General features: G+C 43.9%; 1 protein-coding gene across 1 annotated transcript in view; it reads right to left on the reverse strand.

Moving 5' to 3' along the window:
* TG (thyroglobulin) overlaps nt 1-16831 on the reverse strand; it is a gene marked incomplete at both ends in the record, with an annotated part of 242150 nt that overhangs the window by 177569 nt on the left and 47750 nt on the right. Inside the window, 4 exons of the mRNA XM_082675311.1 lie at nt 256-371; nt 903-1019; nt 13165-13335; nt 15288-15437. Coding sequence (XP_082531437.1) covers nt 256-371; nt 903-1019; nt 13165-13335; nt 15288-15437 — 554 coding nt within the window. The remainder of the gene's footprint in view (nt 1-255; nt 372-902; nt 1020-13164; nt 13336-15287; nt 15438-16831) is intronic.

Below are 16831 nucleotides of genomic sequence, written 5' to 3' on the forward strand. Positions count from 1 at the left end.
ATCCTCTTCTGATGGATCTGTCTGGAAATGGTGCTGCTCAGATAAACAGTCCCTAAGTTAACTTCATCCTGAGCCATCACTGGTCCTCTGCAGTTTCAATTTCCCAAAGTCCCATCGTTTTGAAGAAATGGAGGTAACGTGGGATCAGCTACTGACAATCTCATTCCATCACCTGATCAAAGTGGTGTCAGTTCAATCAGGGCATGTCTGATGTAGGACAAGAGACAGACCCACCATGCAGCTGCCACGACTCACCCGACCAGAAGTTGTGCAGACGAAGTTGTCACTTGCCCAAGCATAGAAATCGCAGGAGACTTCTGATCCCACCGTGGACACCGTGAGGAAGCTGCAAGTTTCATCTAGTGCACAGTCTGCAAGCACCATGGGACAGTCACCCACCAGTCCCTCAGGAGATGCTGAGGACAGACGGACACATACCCCTACTCCCTGCCCCCCGAAACACACACACACACACACACACACACACACACACACACAGTAACATGGGTTACAATGACTATTCATGGAGGACTGGAGGATTATGAGACAATGCTCGTAAAGATGAATACTCAATAAGTGGTAGCTGTTATTACCCATCCCTGGCCTGACCGCTGAAATAAACAGATACATCTCCTGATCTGGACAAAATGCTCTACAAGGAACGAATGTCCTTCAATTCTGCTCCCTAACATCTGGCAGAGCCTCGTTCTTGGCAGGTGGTGGATGCACTATAAACTTCTAACTGAAATTATGAGTTGGATGCACATTTTGAGAATCAAGTGATTTACAAAGTATTTTTTATACCGTATATTTGATGATCATTTCAAGGGTTGTACTTGATGTGTCTTGCAAGATCAGCACAGCATATTCGTACGGCACCACCCAGGTGCCCGGCCCCTCACCTGCCAAGCACTGCGTCAGTGAGGACTCAGAACCGGGAACTTCGGACTTGACCAGCACAGCGACATCTGCATCGAAGATCACCTTAGATTCTGGGAGCTTCTCAAATTTCCTCATCACTGAAAGGAAAGCAAATCTATGAGATTTGACTCTGAGGGGTCTGGGGACACTGCAGAGAAGCCAAAAAGAGTTTTAGGTCAAGAAATCACTTCCCACTCACAGCCCTTGGTCACACAGGTGTTCCAAAAAGAGAAATTCCCTTTTAAGCGTAGTTCCAGAATGCTGCCTCATGGCTAATACTGACAGCTGTAACTTGCCATGTCTCCTTTTTCCACCTCATTGTCAGGAAGTAAGAAGAATAATTTAATATTGTATTAGTCCTCACAACTCCCTTTTTCACATTGATATTGATTTTCTATCTAAATTTATATTTCCTTGTCCTTATCTTTTTTTTTTTTTTTTTTTGCAGTACGCGGGCCTATCACTGCTGTGGCCTCTCCCATTGCGGAGCACAGGCTCTGGACGCACAGGCTCAGCAGCCATGGCTCACGGGCCCAGCCGCTCCGTGGCATGTGGGATCTTCCCGGACTGGGGCACGAACCCGTGTCCCCTGCATCGGCAGGCGGACTCTCAACCACCGCACCACCAGAGAAGCTCATTGTCCTTATCTTTGAATGCTAATGATATCTCATAATTATTTTATGTATAATTCTATAAATAAAATTTTTATTTATAATGATATCTCATATTTATTTTAAAACAACTTGTCCACTTTCTGGAAAGAAGTAAGTTATTTTTAAAAGACAAATAAAACATGTGCACATGGGTTCACGTAAGTCTGAAAATGTGTCATGAGGCTCAGATATGTTTATGATAGTATTTGTTTAAATATGTTAGCATCTGTTTTCCCAGGTACCATCAACACACCTGAGCTCCTATCTGTAGGAATGACACAGTCACATGCTCATGGAACTAGATAAGAGAGGAGAAAGAAATAAAATTTCTCAAGGCTGTGAGACTTAGAACTCACTTTTCACCAAGCAAAAAGCACTGCATGTAACTCTCAAGGAATGAGACTTACCTGACAAGCCAAAATGCCCAAGAGTGTCAATATTTTGCAGGTAACTATCAAAAACAAACCCTGAAGTGCATGAGTACTAGTTTTTTGCAGACATGATTATAAACATGTACGTAAGTCCTCATTCTCACACACATCCACTGCTTTATAAAAGAGACCATGTCTGAGTTGGTTTTCATCATGTCAATAAATTCAAAGCCATCCAAAGCAATATATTCTCAGTTTTCATAATAAGTGCAGAAAAAAGTTTATTACCTTTGGAGTGGGAATGGGAGACGGCAACATTAATATAATAGAAATGGTATGTATTAAGCCTTCAAAAATCTTGATATAAAAAATTCTAATTTTGAGAGGACCTTCAAGATGGCAGAGGAGTAAGACGTGGAGATCACCTTCCTCCCCACAAATACATCAAAAATAAATCTACATGTGGAACAACTCCTACACAACACCTACTGAATGCTGGCAGAAGACCTCAGACCTCCCAAAAGGCAAGAAACTCCCCACGTACCTGGGGTAGGGCAAAAGAAAAAAGCAAAAACAGAGAAAAAAGAATAGGGATGGGACCTGCCCCTCTGGGAGGGAGCTGTGAAGGAGGAAAGGTTTCCATGCACTAGGAAGCCCCTTCACTGGTGGAGACGGGGGTGAGCAGGGGGGAAGCTTCAGAGCCATGGAGGAGAGCGCAGCCACAGGGGTGCGGAGGGCAAAGCAGAGAGATTCCTGCACAGAGGATCGGTGCCGACCGGCACTCACCAGCCCGAGAGGCTTGTCTGCTCACACTCCAGGGCAGGCGGGGGCTGGGAGCTGAGGCTCGGGCTTCGGAGGTCGGATCCCAGGAAGAGGACTGGGGTTGGCTGCGTTAACACAGCCTGAACAGGCTAGTGCACCACAGCTAGCCAAGAGGGAGTCCGGGAAAAACTCTGGACCTGCCTAAGAGGCAAGACACCATTGTTTCTTGGTGTGCGAGGAGAGGGGATTCAGAGCACAGCCTAAACGAGCTCCAGAGATGGGTGTGAGCTGCGGCTATCAGCACAGACACCGGAGACAGGCATGAGATGCTAAGGCTGCTGCTGCAGCCACCAAAAAGCCTGTGTGTGAGAGCAGGTCACTCTCCACACCTCCCCTCCCAGAAGCCTGTGCAGCCCACCACTGCCAGGGTCCCATGACTCAGGGACAACTTCCCCAGGAGAATGCATGGCGCAACTCAGGCTGCTGCAATGTCACGCTGGCCTCTGCTGCTGCAGGCTCGCCCCACACTCCGTGCCCCTCCCTCCTCCCGGCCTGAGTGAGCCAGAGACCCCGAATCAGTGGCTCCTTTAACCCCGTCCTGTCTGAGCGAAGAACAGATGCCCTCCAGCGACCTACACGCAGAGGCGGGGCCAAATCCAAAGCTGAGCCCCTGGGAGTTGTGCTAACAAAGAAGAGAAAGGGAAATCTCTCCCAGCAGCCTCAGAAGCAGCGGATTAAATCTCAACAGTCAACTCCATGTACCCTGCATCTGTGGAATACCTGAATAGGCAACGAATCAGCCCAAAATTGAGGTGGTGGACTTTGAGAGCAACTGTAGACTTGGGCTTTGCTGTATGCAACTGATTAGTTTCTGATTTTTATGTTTATCTCAGTATAGTTCTTAGTGCTTGTTATCATTCTGGATTTGTTTCTTGGTTTCCTTGCTCTCTTTTTTTATTACTTTTTAAATTTTTTATTATATATATATTTTTTTATTTCAATAACTTTATTTTATTTTTCTGTCTTTTTTTCTCCCTTTTTTTCTGAGCTGTGTGGCTGACAGGGTCTTGGTGTTCTGGCTGGGTGTCAGTCCTGAGCCTCTGAGGTGGGAGAGCCAAGTTCAGGACATTGCTCCACCAGAAACCTCCTGGCCCCACATAATATCAGTCAGCGAGAGCTCTCCCAGAGATCTCCATCTCAAAGCTAAGACCCAGCTCCACTCAACGACCAGCAAGCTCCACTGCTGGACACCCCATGCCAAACAGCTAGCAAGACAGGAACACAACCCCACCCATTAGCAGAGAGGTTGCCTAAAATCATAATAAGTTCAAAGACACCCCAAAACACACCACCGGGGGCAGTCCTGCCCACCAGAAAGACAAGATCCAGCCTCATCCACCAGAACACAGGCACCAGTCCCCTCCACCAGGAAGCCTACACAACCCACTGAACCAACCTCACCCACTGGGGGACAGACACCAAAAACAACGGGAACTATGAACCTGCAGCCTGCGAAAAGAAGACCCCAAACACAGTAAGGTTAGCAAAATGAGAAGACAGAGAAATACACAGCAGATGAGGGAGCAAGGTAAAAACCCACCAGACCAAACAAATGAAGAGGAAATAGGCAGTCTACCTGAAAAACAATTCAGAGTAATGATAGTAAACATGATGCAAAATCTTGGAAATAGAATGGAGAAAATACAAGAAATGTTTAACAAGGACCTAGAACTATAGAGCAAACAATGATGAAAAAAACAATAAATGAAATTGAAAATTCTCTAGAAGGAATCAATAGCAGGATAACTGAGGCAGAAGAACGGATAAGTGACCTGGAAGATAAAATGGTGGAAATAACTACTGCAGAGCAGAATAAAGAAAAAAGAATGAAAAGAATTGAGGACAGTCTCAGAGACCCCTGGGACAACATTAAACACACAAACATTCAAATTATAGGGGTCCCAGAAGAAGAAGAGAAAAAGAAAGGGACTGAGAAATATTTGAAGAGATTATAGTTGAAAACTTCCTTAATATGGGAAAGGAAATAGTCAATCAAGTCAAGGAAGCATACAAAGTCCCATACAGGATAAATCCAAGGAGAAACATGCCAAGACACATATTAATCAACCTACCAAAAAATAAATACAAAGAAAAGATATTAAAAGCAGCAAGGGAAAAACAACAAATAACATACAAGGGAATCCCCATAAGGTTAACAGCTGATCTTTCAGCAGAAACTCTGCAAGTCAGAAGGGAGTGGCAGGACATATTTAAACTGATGAAAGGGAAAAACATACAACCAAGATTACTCTACCCAGTAAGGATCTCATTCAGATTTGATAGACAAATTAAAACATTTACAGACAAGCAAAAGCTAAGAAAATTCAGCACCACCATGCTAGCTTTACAACAAATGCGAAAGGAACTTCTCTAGGCAGGAAACACAAGAGAAGGAAAAGATGTACAAAAACAAACCCAAAACAATTAAGCAAATGGTAATAGGAATATACATATCGATAATTACCTTATATGTAAATGGATAAAATGCTCCAACCAAAAGTCATAGACTGTCTGAATGGATACAAAAACAAGACCCATATATATGCTGTCTACAAGAGACCCACTTCAGACCTAGGGACGCATATGGACTAAAAGTGAGAGGATGGAAAAAGATATTCCATGGAAACGGAAATCAAAAGAAAGCTGGAGTAGCAATACTCATATCAGATAAAATAGACTTTAAAGTAAAGACTGTTACAAGAGACAAAGAAGGACACTACATAATGATCAAGGGATCAATCCAAGAAGAAGATATAACAATTGTAAATATTTATGCACCCAACATAGGAGCACCTCAATACATGAGGCAAATGCTAACAGCCATAAAAGGGGAAATGGACAGTAACAAAATAATAGTAAAGGACTTTAACACCCCACTTTCACCAATGGACAGATCATCCAAAATGAAAATAAATAAGGAAACACAAGCTTTAAATGACACATTAAATAAGATGGACGTAACGGATATTTATAGGACATTCCATCCAAAAACAACAGAATACACTTTCTTCTCAAGTGCTCAGGGAACATTCACCAGGATAGATCATATCTTGGGTCATAAATCAAGCCTTGGTAAATTTAAGAAAATTGAAATCATATCAAGTATCTTTTCCAACCACAACTCTATGAGACTAGACATCAATTACAGGAAGAAAACTGTAAAAAATACAAACACATGGAGGCTAAACAATACACTACTAAATAACCAAGAGATCACTAAAGAAATCAAAGAGGATTTCAAAAACTACCTAGAAACAAATGACAATGAAAACACAACAACCCAAAACCTATGGGATGCAGCAAAAGCAGTTCTAAGAGGGAAGTTTACAGCAATACAATCCTACCTCAAGAAACAAGAAAAATCTCAAACAACCTAACTTTAAACCTAAAGCAATTACAGAAAGAAGAACAAAAAAAAACCCCAAGTTAGCAGAAGGAAAGAAATCATAAAGATGAGATCAGAAATAAATGAAAAAGAAATGAAGGAAACGATTGTAAAGATCAATAAAACTAAAAGCTGGTTCTTTGAGAAGATAAACAAAATTGATAAACCATTAGCCAGACTCATGAAGAAAAAAAGAGACAAGAACTCAAATCAACAGAATTAGAAATGAAAAAAGAGAAGTAACAACTGACACTGCAGAAATACAAAGAATCATGAGAGATTACTACAAGCAACTATATGCCAATAAAATGGACAAATTATTAAAAAAGCACAACCTTCCAAGACTGAACCAGGAAGAAATAGAAAATATGAACCAACCAATCACAAGCACTTAAAATGAAACTGTGATTAAAAATGTTCAACAAACAAAAGCCCAGGACCAGATGGCTTCACAGGCGAATTCTATCAAACATGTACAGAAGAGCTAACACCTATCCTTCTCAAACTCTTCCAAAATATAGCAGAGGGAAGAACACTCCCAAACTCATTCTATGAGGCCACCATCACCCTGATACCAAAACCAGAGAAAGATGTCACAAAAAAAGAAAACTACAGGCCAATATCACTGATGGACATAGATGCAAAAATCCTCAAGAAAATACTAGCAAACAGAATCCAACAGCACATTAAAAGGATCATACACCATGATCAAGTGGGATTTATCCCAGGAATGCAAGGATTCTTCAATATATGCAAATCAATCAATGTGATAAACCATATTAACAAATTGAAGGAGAAAAACCATATGATCATCTCAATTGATGCAGAGAAAGCTTTTGACAAAATTCAACACCCATTTAGGATAAAACCCATCCAGAAAGTAGGCATAGAGGGAGCTTACCTCAACATAATAAAGGCCATATATGACAAATCCACAGCCAACATCATTCTCAATGGTGAAAAACTGAAACCATTTCCGCTAAGATCAAGAATAAGACAAGGTTGCCCACTCTCACTGTTATTATTCAACATAGTTTTGGAAGTTTTAGCCACAGCAATCAGAGAAGAAAAAGAAATAAAAGGAATACAAATCAGAAAAGAAGAACTAAAACTGTCACTGTTTGCAGATGACATGGTACTATACATAGAGAATCCTAAAGATGCTACCAGAAAACTACTAGAGCTAATCAATGAATTTAGTAAAGTAGCAAGATACAAAATTAATGCACAGAAATCTCTTGCATTCCTACACACTAATGATGAAAAATCTGAAAGAGAAATTAAGGAAACACTCCCATTTACCATTACAACAAAAGGAATAAAATACCTAGGAATAAACCTACCTAAGGAGACAAAAGACCTGTTTGTAGAAAACTATAAGACACTGATGAAAGAAATTAAAGATGATAGAAACAGATGGAGATATATACCATGTTCTTGGATTGGAAGAATCAACATTGTGAAAATGACCATACTACCCAAAGCAATCTACAGATTCAATGCAATCCCTATCAAACTACCAATAGCATTTTTCACAGAACTAGAACAAAACATTTCACAATTTGTATGGAAACACAAAAGACCCCAAACAGCCAAATCAATCTTGAGAAAGAAAAATGGAGCTGGAGGAATCAGGCTCCCTGATGTCAGACTATACTACAAAGCTACAGTAATCAAGACAGTATGGTACTGGCACAAAAACAGAAATATAGATCAATGGAACAGGATAGAAAGCCCAGAGATAAACCCACGAACATATGGTCACCTTATCTTTGATAAAGGAGGTAAGGATATACAGTGGAGAAAAGACAGCCTCTTCCATAAGTGGTGCTGGGAAAACTGGACAGCTACATGTAAAAGAATGAAATTAGAACAGTCCCTAACCCCATACACAAAAATAAACTCAAAATGGATCAAAGACCTAAATGTAAGGCCAGACACAATAAAACTCTTAGAGGAAAACATAGGCAGAACACTCTATGACATAAATCACAGCAAGATCCTTTTTGGCCCACCTCCTACAGAAATGGAAATAAAAACAAAAATAAACAAATGGGACCTAATGAAATGTAAAACCTTTTGCACAGCAAAAGAAACCATAAACAAGATGAAAAGACAGTACTCAGAATGGGAGAAAATGTTTGCAAACAAAGCAACTGACAAAGGATTCATCTCCAAAATATACAAGCAGCTCATGCAGCTCAATATCAAAAAAACAAACAACCCAATCCAAAAATGGGCAGAAGGCCTAAATAGACATTTCTCCAAAGAAGATATACAGATTGCCAACAAACACATGAAAGGATGCTCAACATCACTAATCGTTAGAGAAATGCAAATCAAAACTACAGTGAGGTATCACCTCACACCAGTCAGAATGGCCATCATCAAAAATTCTACAAACAATAAATGCTGGAGAGGGTGTGGAGAAAAGGAACCCTCTTGCACTGTTGGTTGAAATGTAAATTGGTACAGCCAGTATGGAGAACAGTATAGAGGTTCCTTAAAAAACTAAAAACAGAATTACCATATGACCCAGAAATCCCAGTACTGGGCATATACCCTGAGAAAATCATAAATCAAAAAGAGTCATGTAACACAATGTTCATTGCAGCACTATTTACAATAGCCAGGACGTGGAAGCAATCTAAGTGTCCACTGACAGATGAATGGATAAAGAAGATGTGGCACATATATACAATGGAATATTACTCAGCCATAAAAAGAAATGAAATTGAGTAATTTGTAGTGAGGTGGATGGACCTAGAGTCTGTCATACAGAGTGAAGTAAGTCAGAAATAGAAAAACAAATACCATATGCTAACACATATATATGGAGTCTAAAAAAAAAGAAAAAAAGAAAAGTTCTGGAGAACTTAGGGGAAGGACAGGAATAAAGATGCAGACATAGAGAATGGACTTGAGAACATGAGGAAGGGGGAAGGGTAAGCTGGCACGTAGTGAGAGAGTGGCATAGACATATACACTACCAAATGTAAAATAGATAGCTAGTGGGAAGCAGCCGCATAGCACAGGGAGATCAGCTCAGTGCTTTGTGACCACCTAGAGGGGTGGGAGGGAGACACAAAAGGGAGGGGCTATGGGGATATATGTATACATATAACTGATTCACTTTGTGATACAGCAGAAACTAACACAACATTGTAAAGCAATTATACTCCAATAAAGATGTTAAAAAACAAATTCTAATTTTACAAAGTGGTCCTTCATTGATCATTGAAGTTGCCAAGTTCATGTGCTCAGCCCATACTCAGTCCCTCCGCTCTCATCTCCTCCTCTCTTTTTTATTTTTTATACTCCTTGTTATCTTATTTATAGGGACCAGAAGCTGCAGTCCAGCAAACACCACGTTATAGGCAGCCAGTGTCCCTGAGGCCTGGTTGGTATGGACCAGCAGCTTACAGCATTCTAGGAGACTAAATAAAATTTGAAACATTTTTCAGTTTCCAATTAAAATCTTCTCAGGAACCATAAATGGTGTAAGTTTAGCACTTCAGTTAGAGAATCTGCTGGTTTTCACACAAGGGACACCTTGGTGATGGAGGTCCTGACATTTCAGAGTTCTGTGAAGAAGCTCATTGACAAACAGAACAGAAACAATTTATGAACTGAGCTACCAATGATTCCATGGAATATTGAGTTAGTGTGCAGATTTATACATTCTGTTGGTGTAATCTGCCACATGCCCTACAGATAGTTACGAACTTACATACATAACAGATATTTACAAATGTTTTGGGGAAAGTATAAAGGGTCAGCATCTGGGCACATCGCTCTATTTGATCATGATTCCGCACAGTGTACTGTGGCTATTTATGTGCCTGTCTCTTTCCAAGACAAGGATAATGTTCTGATGATATGTGAACACCCGCCAGCTAGGATAGTGACAGATATATACAAGTTTCCTACTTATTGGATGGACGGATGACTGCCAAAATCATTACACCACCAGGAAACCAGGGCAGAGCGTTATGAAGACGGTGTAATTCCAATGGTAGGCGTATTCCTCTGTTTGAGCACTTGACATGGAATATGAAGTCTTTGGTGTGGACCAACAAAGGGCAGAACTAGAAAACTGGATCTAGAGCTAAAGGGAAGATGAGCTTGAAATATTTCCACCGGCCAAGGTCTAAACAAAGGGTTTACCACAGGCAATGTCAGAAAGATCAAGGGGGCCACGCTGAAGGTGCAGCAGAGAGAGATAAGGTGTGGAGGCGGCTGGCAATGGGGAAGGGGCACTAGCTCTGGAGTCAGCCAGTCCTGAGGCCACCGCCCTCACCAGCTCTGTGTCCCGGGCATGTCTCAGCCTCTGAGAGTCTCAGCTGCCTGGTGTGAGGAATAAACAGAGCAGCACGGAGTACCCGGTACCAACTCAGGAAATGCTGGGTCCCTCTGCCCCCTGCAGGGACACCCCGCCTCGGTGTCAGGGCTTGTCAGACTGGCTGCAGGAATTCAGGTGGTGGGAGAATCCCTTTCCCTGATGACCTTTAGGAAATAGTTCCAAAGAAGCCCAGATAATTAGAGCCATTCATTCATTGTGTCGACAAGACAAGCGCCAGCTACTCTCGAATAGAACAAAAAGAAAGATACAGGTCTAGCCGCAAAGGAACATGTCCTCTAATGAGGCTAGAGTCCAGAGAGGGCCCTGAGGCGGTGCAATTCTACTGTATCCTGTATAATTGCTTTACAATGGTGTGTTAGTTTCTGCTTTATAACAAAGTGAATCAGTTATACATATACATATGTTCCCATATCTCTTCCCACTTGCGTCTCCCTCCCTCCCACCCTCCCTATCCCACCCCTCTAGGTGGTCACAAAGCACCGAGCTGATCTCCCTGTGCTATGTGGCTGCTTCCCACTAGCTATCTATTTTACGTTTGGTAGTGTATATATGTCCATGCCACTCTCTCGCTTTGTCACAGCTTACCGTTCCCCCTCCCATATCCTCAAGTCCATTCTCTAGTAGGTCTGTGTCTTTATTCCTGTCTTACCCCTAGGTTCTTCATGTCATTTTTTTCCTTAAATTCCATACATATGTGTTAGCATACGGTATTTGTCTTTCTCTTTCTGACTTACTTCACTCTGTATGACAGACTCTAGGTCCATCCACCTCATTACAAATAGCTAAATTTTGTTTCTTTTTATGGCTGAGTAATATTGCATTGTATATATGTGCCACATCTTCTTTACCCATTCATCTGATGATGGACACTTAGGTTGTTTCCATCTCCGGGCTATTGTAAATAGAGCTGCAATGAACATTTTGGTACATGACTCTTTTTGAATTATGGTTCACTGAAGAGTTTTAAGGGGAATTGTATAAGTAGAATTGCCTCTTAACTGCTCTGAAGCACCGTGGGCAAGTCATTGGATGGAGGTAAGGCTGGAGCAGAGAGATGAATCAGGAGGCTACAGCAGTGATCCACGTGTCTGAGGATCCAGGTCGGACAGAGGGAGGTGGTGTCAGGATGTGGAAGGGGCACCGTCCTCGCCAGTGGATACCTTTTCAGGGAATTACACAGCTGACCTCTATGCGCTTCACCTTTTCTAGGGGACAAAAACCTCAATAATGAGACTTCAATCCCATGCCCAAAGAGAAAGATCTCAAAGTCAAGTTGCAAGGATTCTGAGACAGCGTGCTGCCATCCCAGTGGGGGCCCAGCTTCTTAACATGGAAATCCTCCTGCATATCCAGAAAGGGAAATCTAAGCTCCAAGCTTTGCATAAGAAGCCAAGATGCTGAGGACGAACCTGGAGGCTATTCATAAACCTGTACTTCAGGGAGGCGTCATCAAAGTTGGCAAAGCTGAGCTGCTCCTCATAAACATTTCTGGTGCCACTGATTAAACTGGCCTGTCTGCTCCAGATGAACACAGGGCAGAACAAGCCAGGAAATGCTTTACAAAGTGCGCATTACAATCCGCACAGCCAAGCCAGCGGTACGGATGCAAAGAGGGCCAGAGTTAAGATGCAAGCACCCAGAATGGCCAGTAATCACCGTGGTCCTTGGGCAAGTTGCTTTCCTCTGAGGACGTCTTCTCCCTCATTTGTAAAGGATAACAAAGATCTGCCTAACTGATCTCTTAAAGCACTTCCAGCTCTAACTCCCCAATTGCTATTTCTGCCCAAGAGGAGGGATACTGACAAATAATAATAAAGACTTTCATTGGATTTGCAATTTATCCATGGACAGACACACACACACACACAGACACACAGACACACACACACACACACACACACACCCTTGGCATTCATTAACACTTCGCTAAGGCATTAACAATCCCATTTTACAGATGGGGAAACTGTTGACTATAAGTGACTTGCCCAGCACTGCACGACCAGTAAAGGGCACAACTGGGATTAAATTAGTTCTGGTCCCACTCCCATGCACCTAGGATTATAGGACTCCTGTCAGTTCTTTCGCACCCATTATCTCATTGAAGAGCTGGGCTCGATGTTTGGCATCTTCATAGGATAATATTGACCCTCACGGTGTCTCAGGAGGCAAGCAGGAGGCTTCTGGGGTGATGAGCATCAGAGAAGTTGAGCGATTTGCTCTGGGTAACCCAGCAAGTAACATGGAAGAAGGACTGGCACTCGGGTCTTCCCCCAACATCCCACTGAGGGAGAAATGCTGACCAGCTTTTTGGAGGCAAGCTGCCCACAAGAAAGGAAACCTCAGCAGACGAGTGATTTTTGAATTCATTTCTCATGATGCTGAAGTATTTAGGGGTGAGGTTTCATGATGTCTGAAATATACTTTCCAATGATTAAAAGAGAGAGAGAAAGAGCAAAACAGTAACAATTTTTGGATCTGGGTGACGAGTATTTGTTCTTCCTACTATTCTTTCAACTCCTACATAGGTTAAAAGTTTTTGAAATGAAAGGTTGGGGACAACTGCATCTCACATGTCTCTCCCCTTCTAGAAAGCCCTTGGGATTACAGGCCCTGTCCCCAGGAGTGGCTGACTTAACACCCTGCACGTACTCAGACACTGGGCATCCATCAGCAGGGCCTCCGTCTCTGACCACGGCAGCCTCTGCCCCTCGCTGTCCACGCAGAAGGCCTTCCCGCTGGCCCCATCTCTCTGGCTGGCTCGGTACTGGCCATCCTGGTCACACCGCAGGCCTGCCTCATTCTTCTGACAGCCAGTGACACCTGGAACCAAAGATGGATACAGCTCTCAGTGCCGTGCCTCTGGGGTCCCCTCCCTGCCGGACCCCAGGCTCCCAGTCCTTGATCAGACGTCCAAGTCACACGTTGGAGCCAGACACCCCCCAGCTTAAAACTTGTCAGTGTCGCCACCCCGACCAAAAGACAAAGTCTGGGCTCGCCTTTGGGCCACCAAGGCCGCTGTGACCTGGCCCCGCCCATCTGACCCTGCACGTGCCCCTGTGTGTCCACAGTCGGCCTGGAACGCACCGCCTGCTCTGATACCATTTGCTGGGACTCAGATTCTGCCCCCCAGTTCTTCTCCTGGTGCACCCTTCTCCCCAGTCTGCAAGGAGTTAACTCTTCACCGGCCAGTCCTCATTTCCTCAGGGAAGCCCCCAGATCCCTTGACGCCCGAGTGTTACACACTCTCCTCTTGACCCCTACCTCTGCTCAGAGCCGGCACAGTTATCATTTCCATTGGTCTGTGGGAAGGAACGGTTTGCAGCTGTCTGACTCCCTCCCAAGCAGGCAGGGACCTCATCTGGCTTTGCTCCCTATTTTATTCCAGTACCTTGCTCAGTGTCTGACATATAATACAAGCCTCCTACACGTCCCAGGCTTTGACACTGTGATTTATAATAAGAAATATGTGCTTGGTCTTTATCCCCATTTCTGGAAGTTGACATTCAGAGAAGGAAGGTGACTTGGCCGAGGTCACAGTGCCAGTAGGAGGGAGCGTGGGGATGGAAATGGGGTTGGGGGGTGGCGAGCCTCCGCCTCCCCCTCTGCTCCCTGCCATGTAGGCAGCACCCGCTCCACGAAGATCAGCGCTCTGCAGGGACCTCCTTTCAAGAAAGGATTCCTCGGGGCCATGTGACAACACTTCATGTCATCCCAAACCACAGTGTCTGGAGCCAACGTGTGCAAACTGAGCGGGACGCCCGGGTGTCAAGGACACTCTGAGTTCCTGGGAAAGATTTTCTCCTCCAGAAGGAATGTCAGACATCTGGCCTAGGAAATTCCTCTATTTACTTTCTTGGAAATACCGCCCTATTTCCACTGCTCTCCTGACCAAGGAAACTGCCTCTGTCACAGAAGGTGACTTGACCTCTTTTGATTATTTTACAATTCTAAACTCTACTCTGATTTTTAGCAATGCCTCATGTTGACACCATTTCAGACTAACATGAAAAGATTTGCGACAAGGCAAGTTATGGGCCCCTGCTAGAGAAAACCCAACACTCCCCAGTTGACTGTTAAGTAAATAGGCCAAGTGAAATCACATGACATACAGGAAGGCCACCGGTACACACAGTCCTGACAGATTCATGGGGCCAGAAAGGGAATATGAGCTACACAGTGGTAATGATCGTAGGTGGAAAACATCTTCCACTTCTTAATCTGATAACATTGACTTACAAAAATCAGAAGTTTCAGAATCAGACAATGCCAAGATCAAAGGCCAGCTATGTCACTTTCTAGCTGAGCGACTTTAGCTAAATTTCTTCCGTGAGCCTTAGCCGTTTTATACGTAAAAGTTGGGCTCATAATGTTTACCTAGAAGGAGTTGGGAGGATTGAACGAAGCAACACGGGCAGAAGGTCTGGCCTAGCTCTTGACAGAGCACAGGCATTCAAAGGTGGTGCCCTTTGGATTACGATCTGTATCCAATGGTTCTCAAGGGTGGACAATTTTGCCCCCATCTAGGAGACATTTGGCATTGTCTGGAGACAGTTTGGTTGTCACAACTTGGTGTGCATGGGTGGTACTACTGGCATCTAATAGGTAAGGAGCAGTGGTGCTGCTAAATAAACATCCTATCATGCAAGGGACAGCGCTCCAAAACGAAGAAGTATCTGTCTCAAAATTTCAGTAGTAACAAAGTTGAGATGTCCTGCAGGGTCCCCATGACATTGTAGGGTTTCTCTTTCGAAGTGGGACTCTTTAGAACTTACAGTGAGTCTGGCTGAAAGCTCCAACGGAAATGGTCGTTCTGCCCACAGGACAAGGGACGCAGGCCAGGCTACCTGCCTGTTCTTGGTAGAATCCAGCAGGACAGGGAATACACTGCTCATCCTGAAAATAGCTTCCTTCAGGACACTTAACTAGAAAAGATAAACAGAGCAATCAGGTTAAAGAACAAGATACTAGCTTTATAGTTACAACCTCAGAACCCACAGGGTCTCTGAAACTCCAAAATCAGACAAGAGCTCATTCATTTAACAAATTGCCCACTGAGAATCTGCTGTGCGTCAGGCTCTAAGAGTAGGGGATAAGCCGTGAAGAGGGTCGACAAAGTTCCTGCTCTCCAGGAGCTGATGGGCTGGTAGGATGAGAGGGTGTCCAACCAGAATGTCAGAGTTGAGTGAAATGAAGCAGGAGCAGAGGGCACGATAGTGAGGAAGGCCCCTCTGAGAGGCGACACATGAGACCTGATGGGTGAGGAATACTCTAGGCCAAGATGCAGAAGAGAATTCTGTGCAGAGAGAACAGCAAGTGTGAAAATCTTGAGGCAGGAATGAGTTTGGATTATTCAAGGAACGGAAAGATAAAAGCCAACTAAAGCCAGCTACTGAGCTAGAGCTTACTAGACAAAGAGAAGGTTGTCATGGGATGAAGTTGAGAACATCTTGAAACATGAGCGTCCCTCCATAGGTTGCCATGGGAATATGGGAGAGCACAGTGGTGGGTGCAAACTTCGGGGTCAAACAGATCGGGTAAAATTCCCCACCCCACTCTACCTAAATGCCTCTGGACTTCCCTGAGGCTCCATTTTCTCCTCTGTAAAAAAAGGATTAATAATATTATCCCGTTGGAGTGCAGTGATGATGTACAGAAAGCACATATCATAATGCCAGACTCACAGGTGCTCAACACATGGTAATTCATTCTAGACTTGAGGGAGCCATTCCTGGCAGCCAACCTCAGCACCTATTCTGTCCAAACAGAGTGCCCTCCCTCTGTGGGGTGATTTCAACAATTCAGCACCATCTCACTTGAATGTGGCCTCTCCCGCTTGGTCAGTCAGTGATGGCATGGCTCAGACCTGGGACTACCGGGAGGCGAGTGAGACGCCCAGGGCACAGGACTGACAGAGGCCCTCACAGTTGGCTTGTTGAGTCTGATTTACTCAGAAACTCCAAGTGTGACCCTGAGAGTGAGGACCTACTCACGTCTTGCAGCCTGGATGCCTCATTCACCTCATTCGTCTCCTCCCTGTGCTCCCCTGTCAATCAGCAGTCTTTCTGTCCCTCTGATTCTAACACTCCCAACCCTTCCTAATTTGGCTCCTCCAATATGATACGAGCTGAGAAACTAGAAACCCAAACTGGACAGATGCATGCCGCATAAGGGTTCTAAGTTGGCGTCCAAGAGCCCTGCTCTGAGGCGAGTGCGTGAACTTGGCCACACAGATTCTGACAGCTCAGAGAAGGGGATGGCAGAAGGAGGTTCTATTTTGTCTTTTTTCTTGATTCAGGGTTGTGTTCTGGAGATTTTT

This window comes from Grampus griseus (genome assembly GCF_964374135.1).
Source record: "Grampus griseus genome assembly, chromosome: 17".
Taxonomy (NCBI): Eukaryota; Metazoa; Chordata; class Mammalia; order Artiodactyla; family Delphinidae; genus Grampus; species Grampus griseus.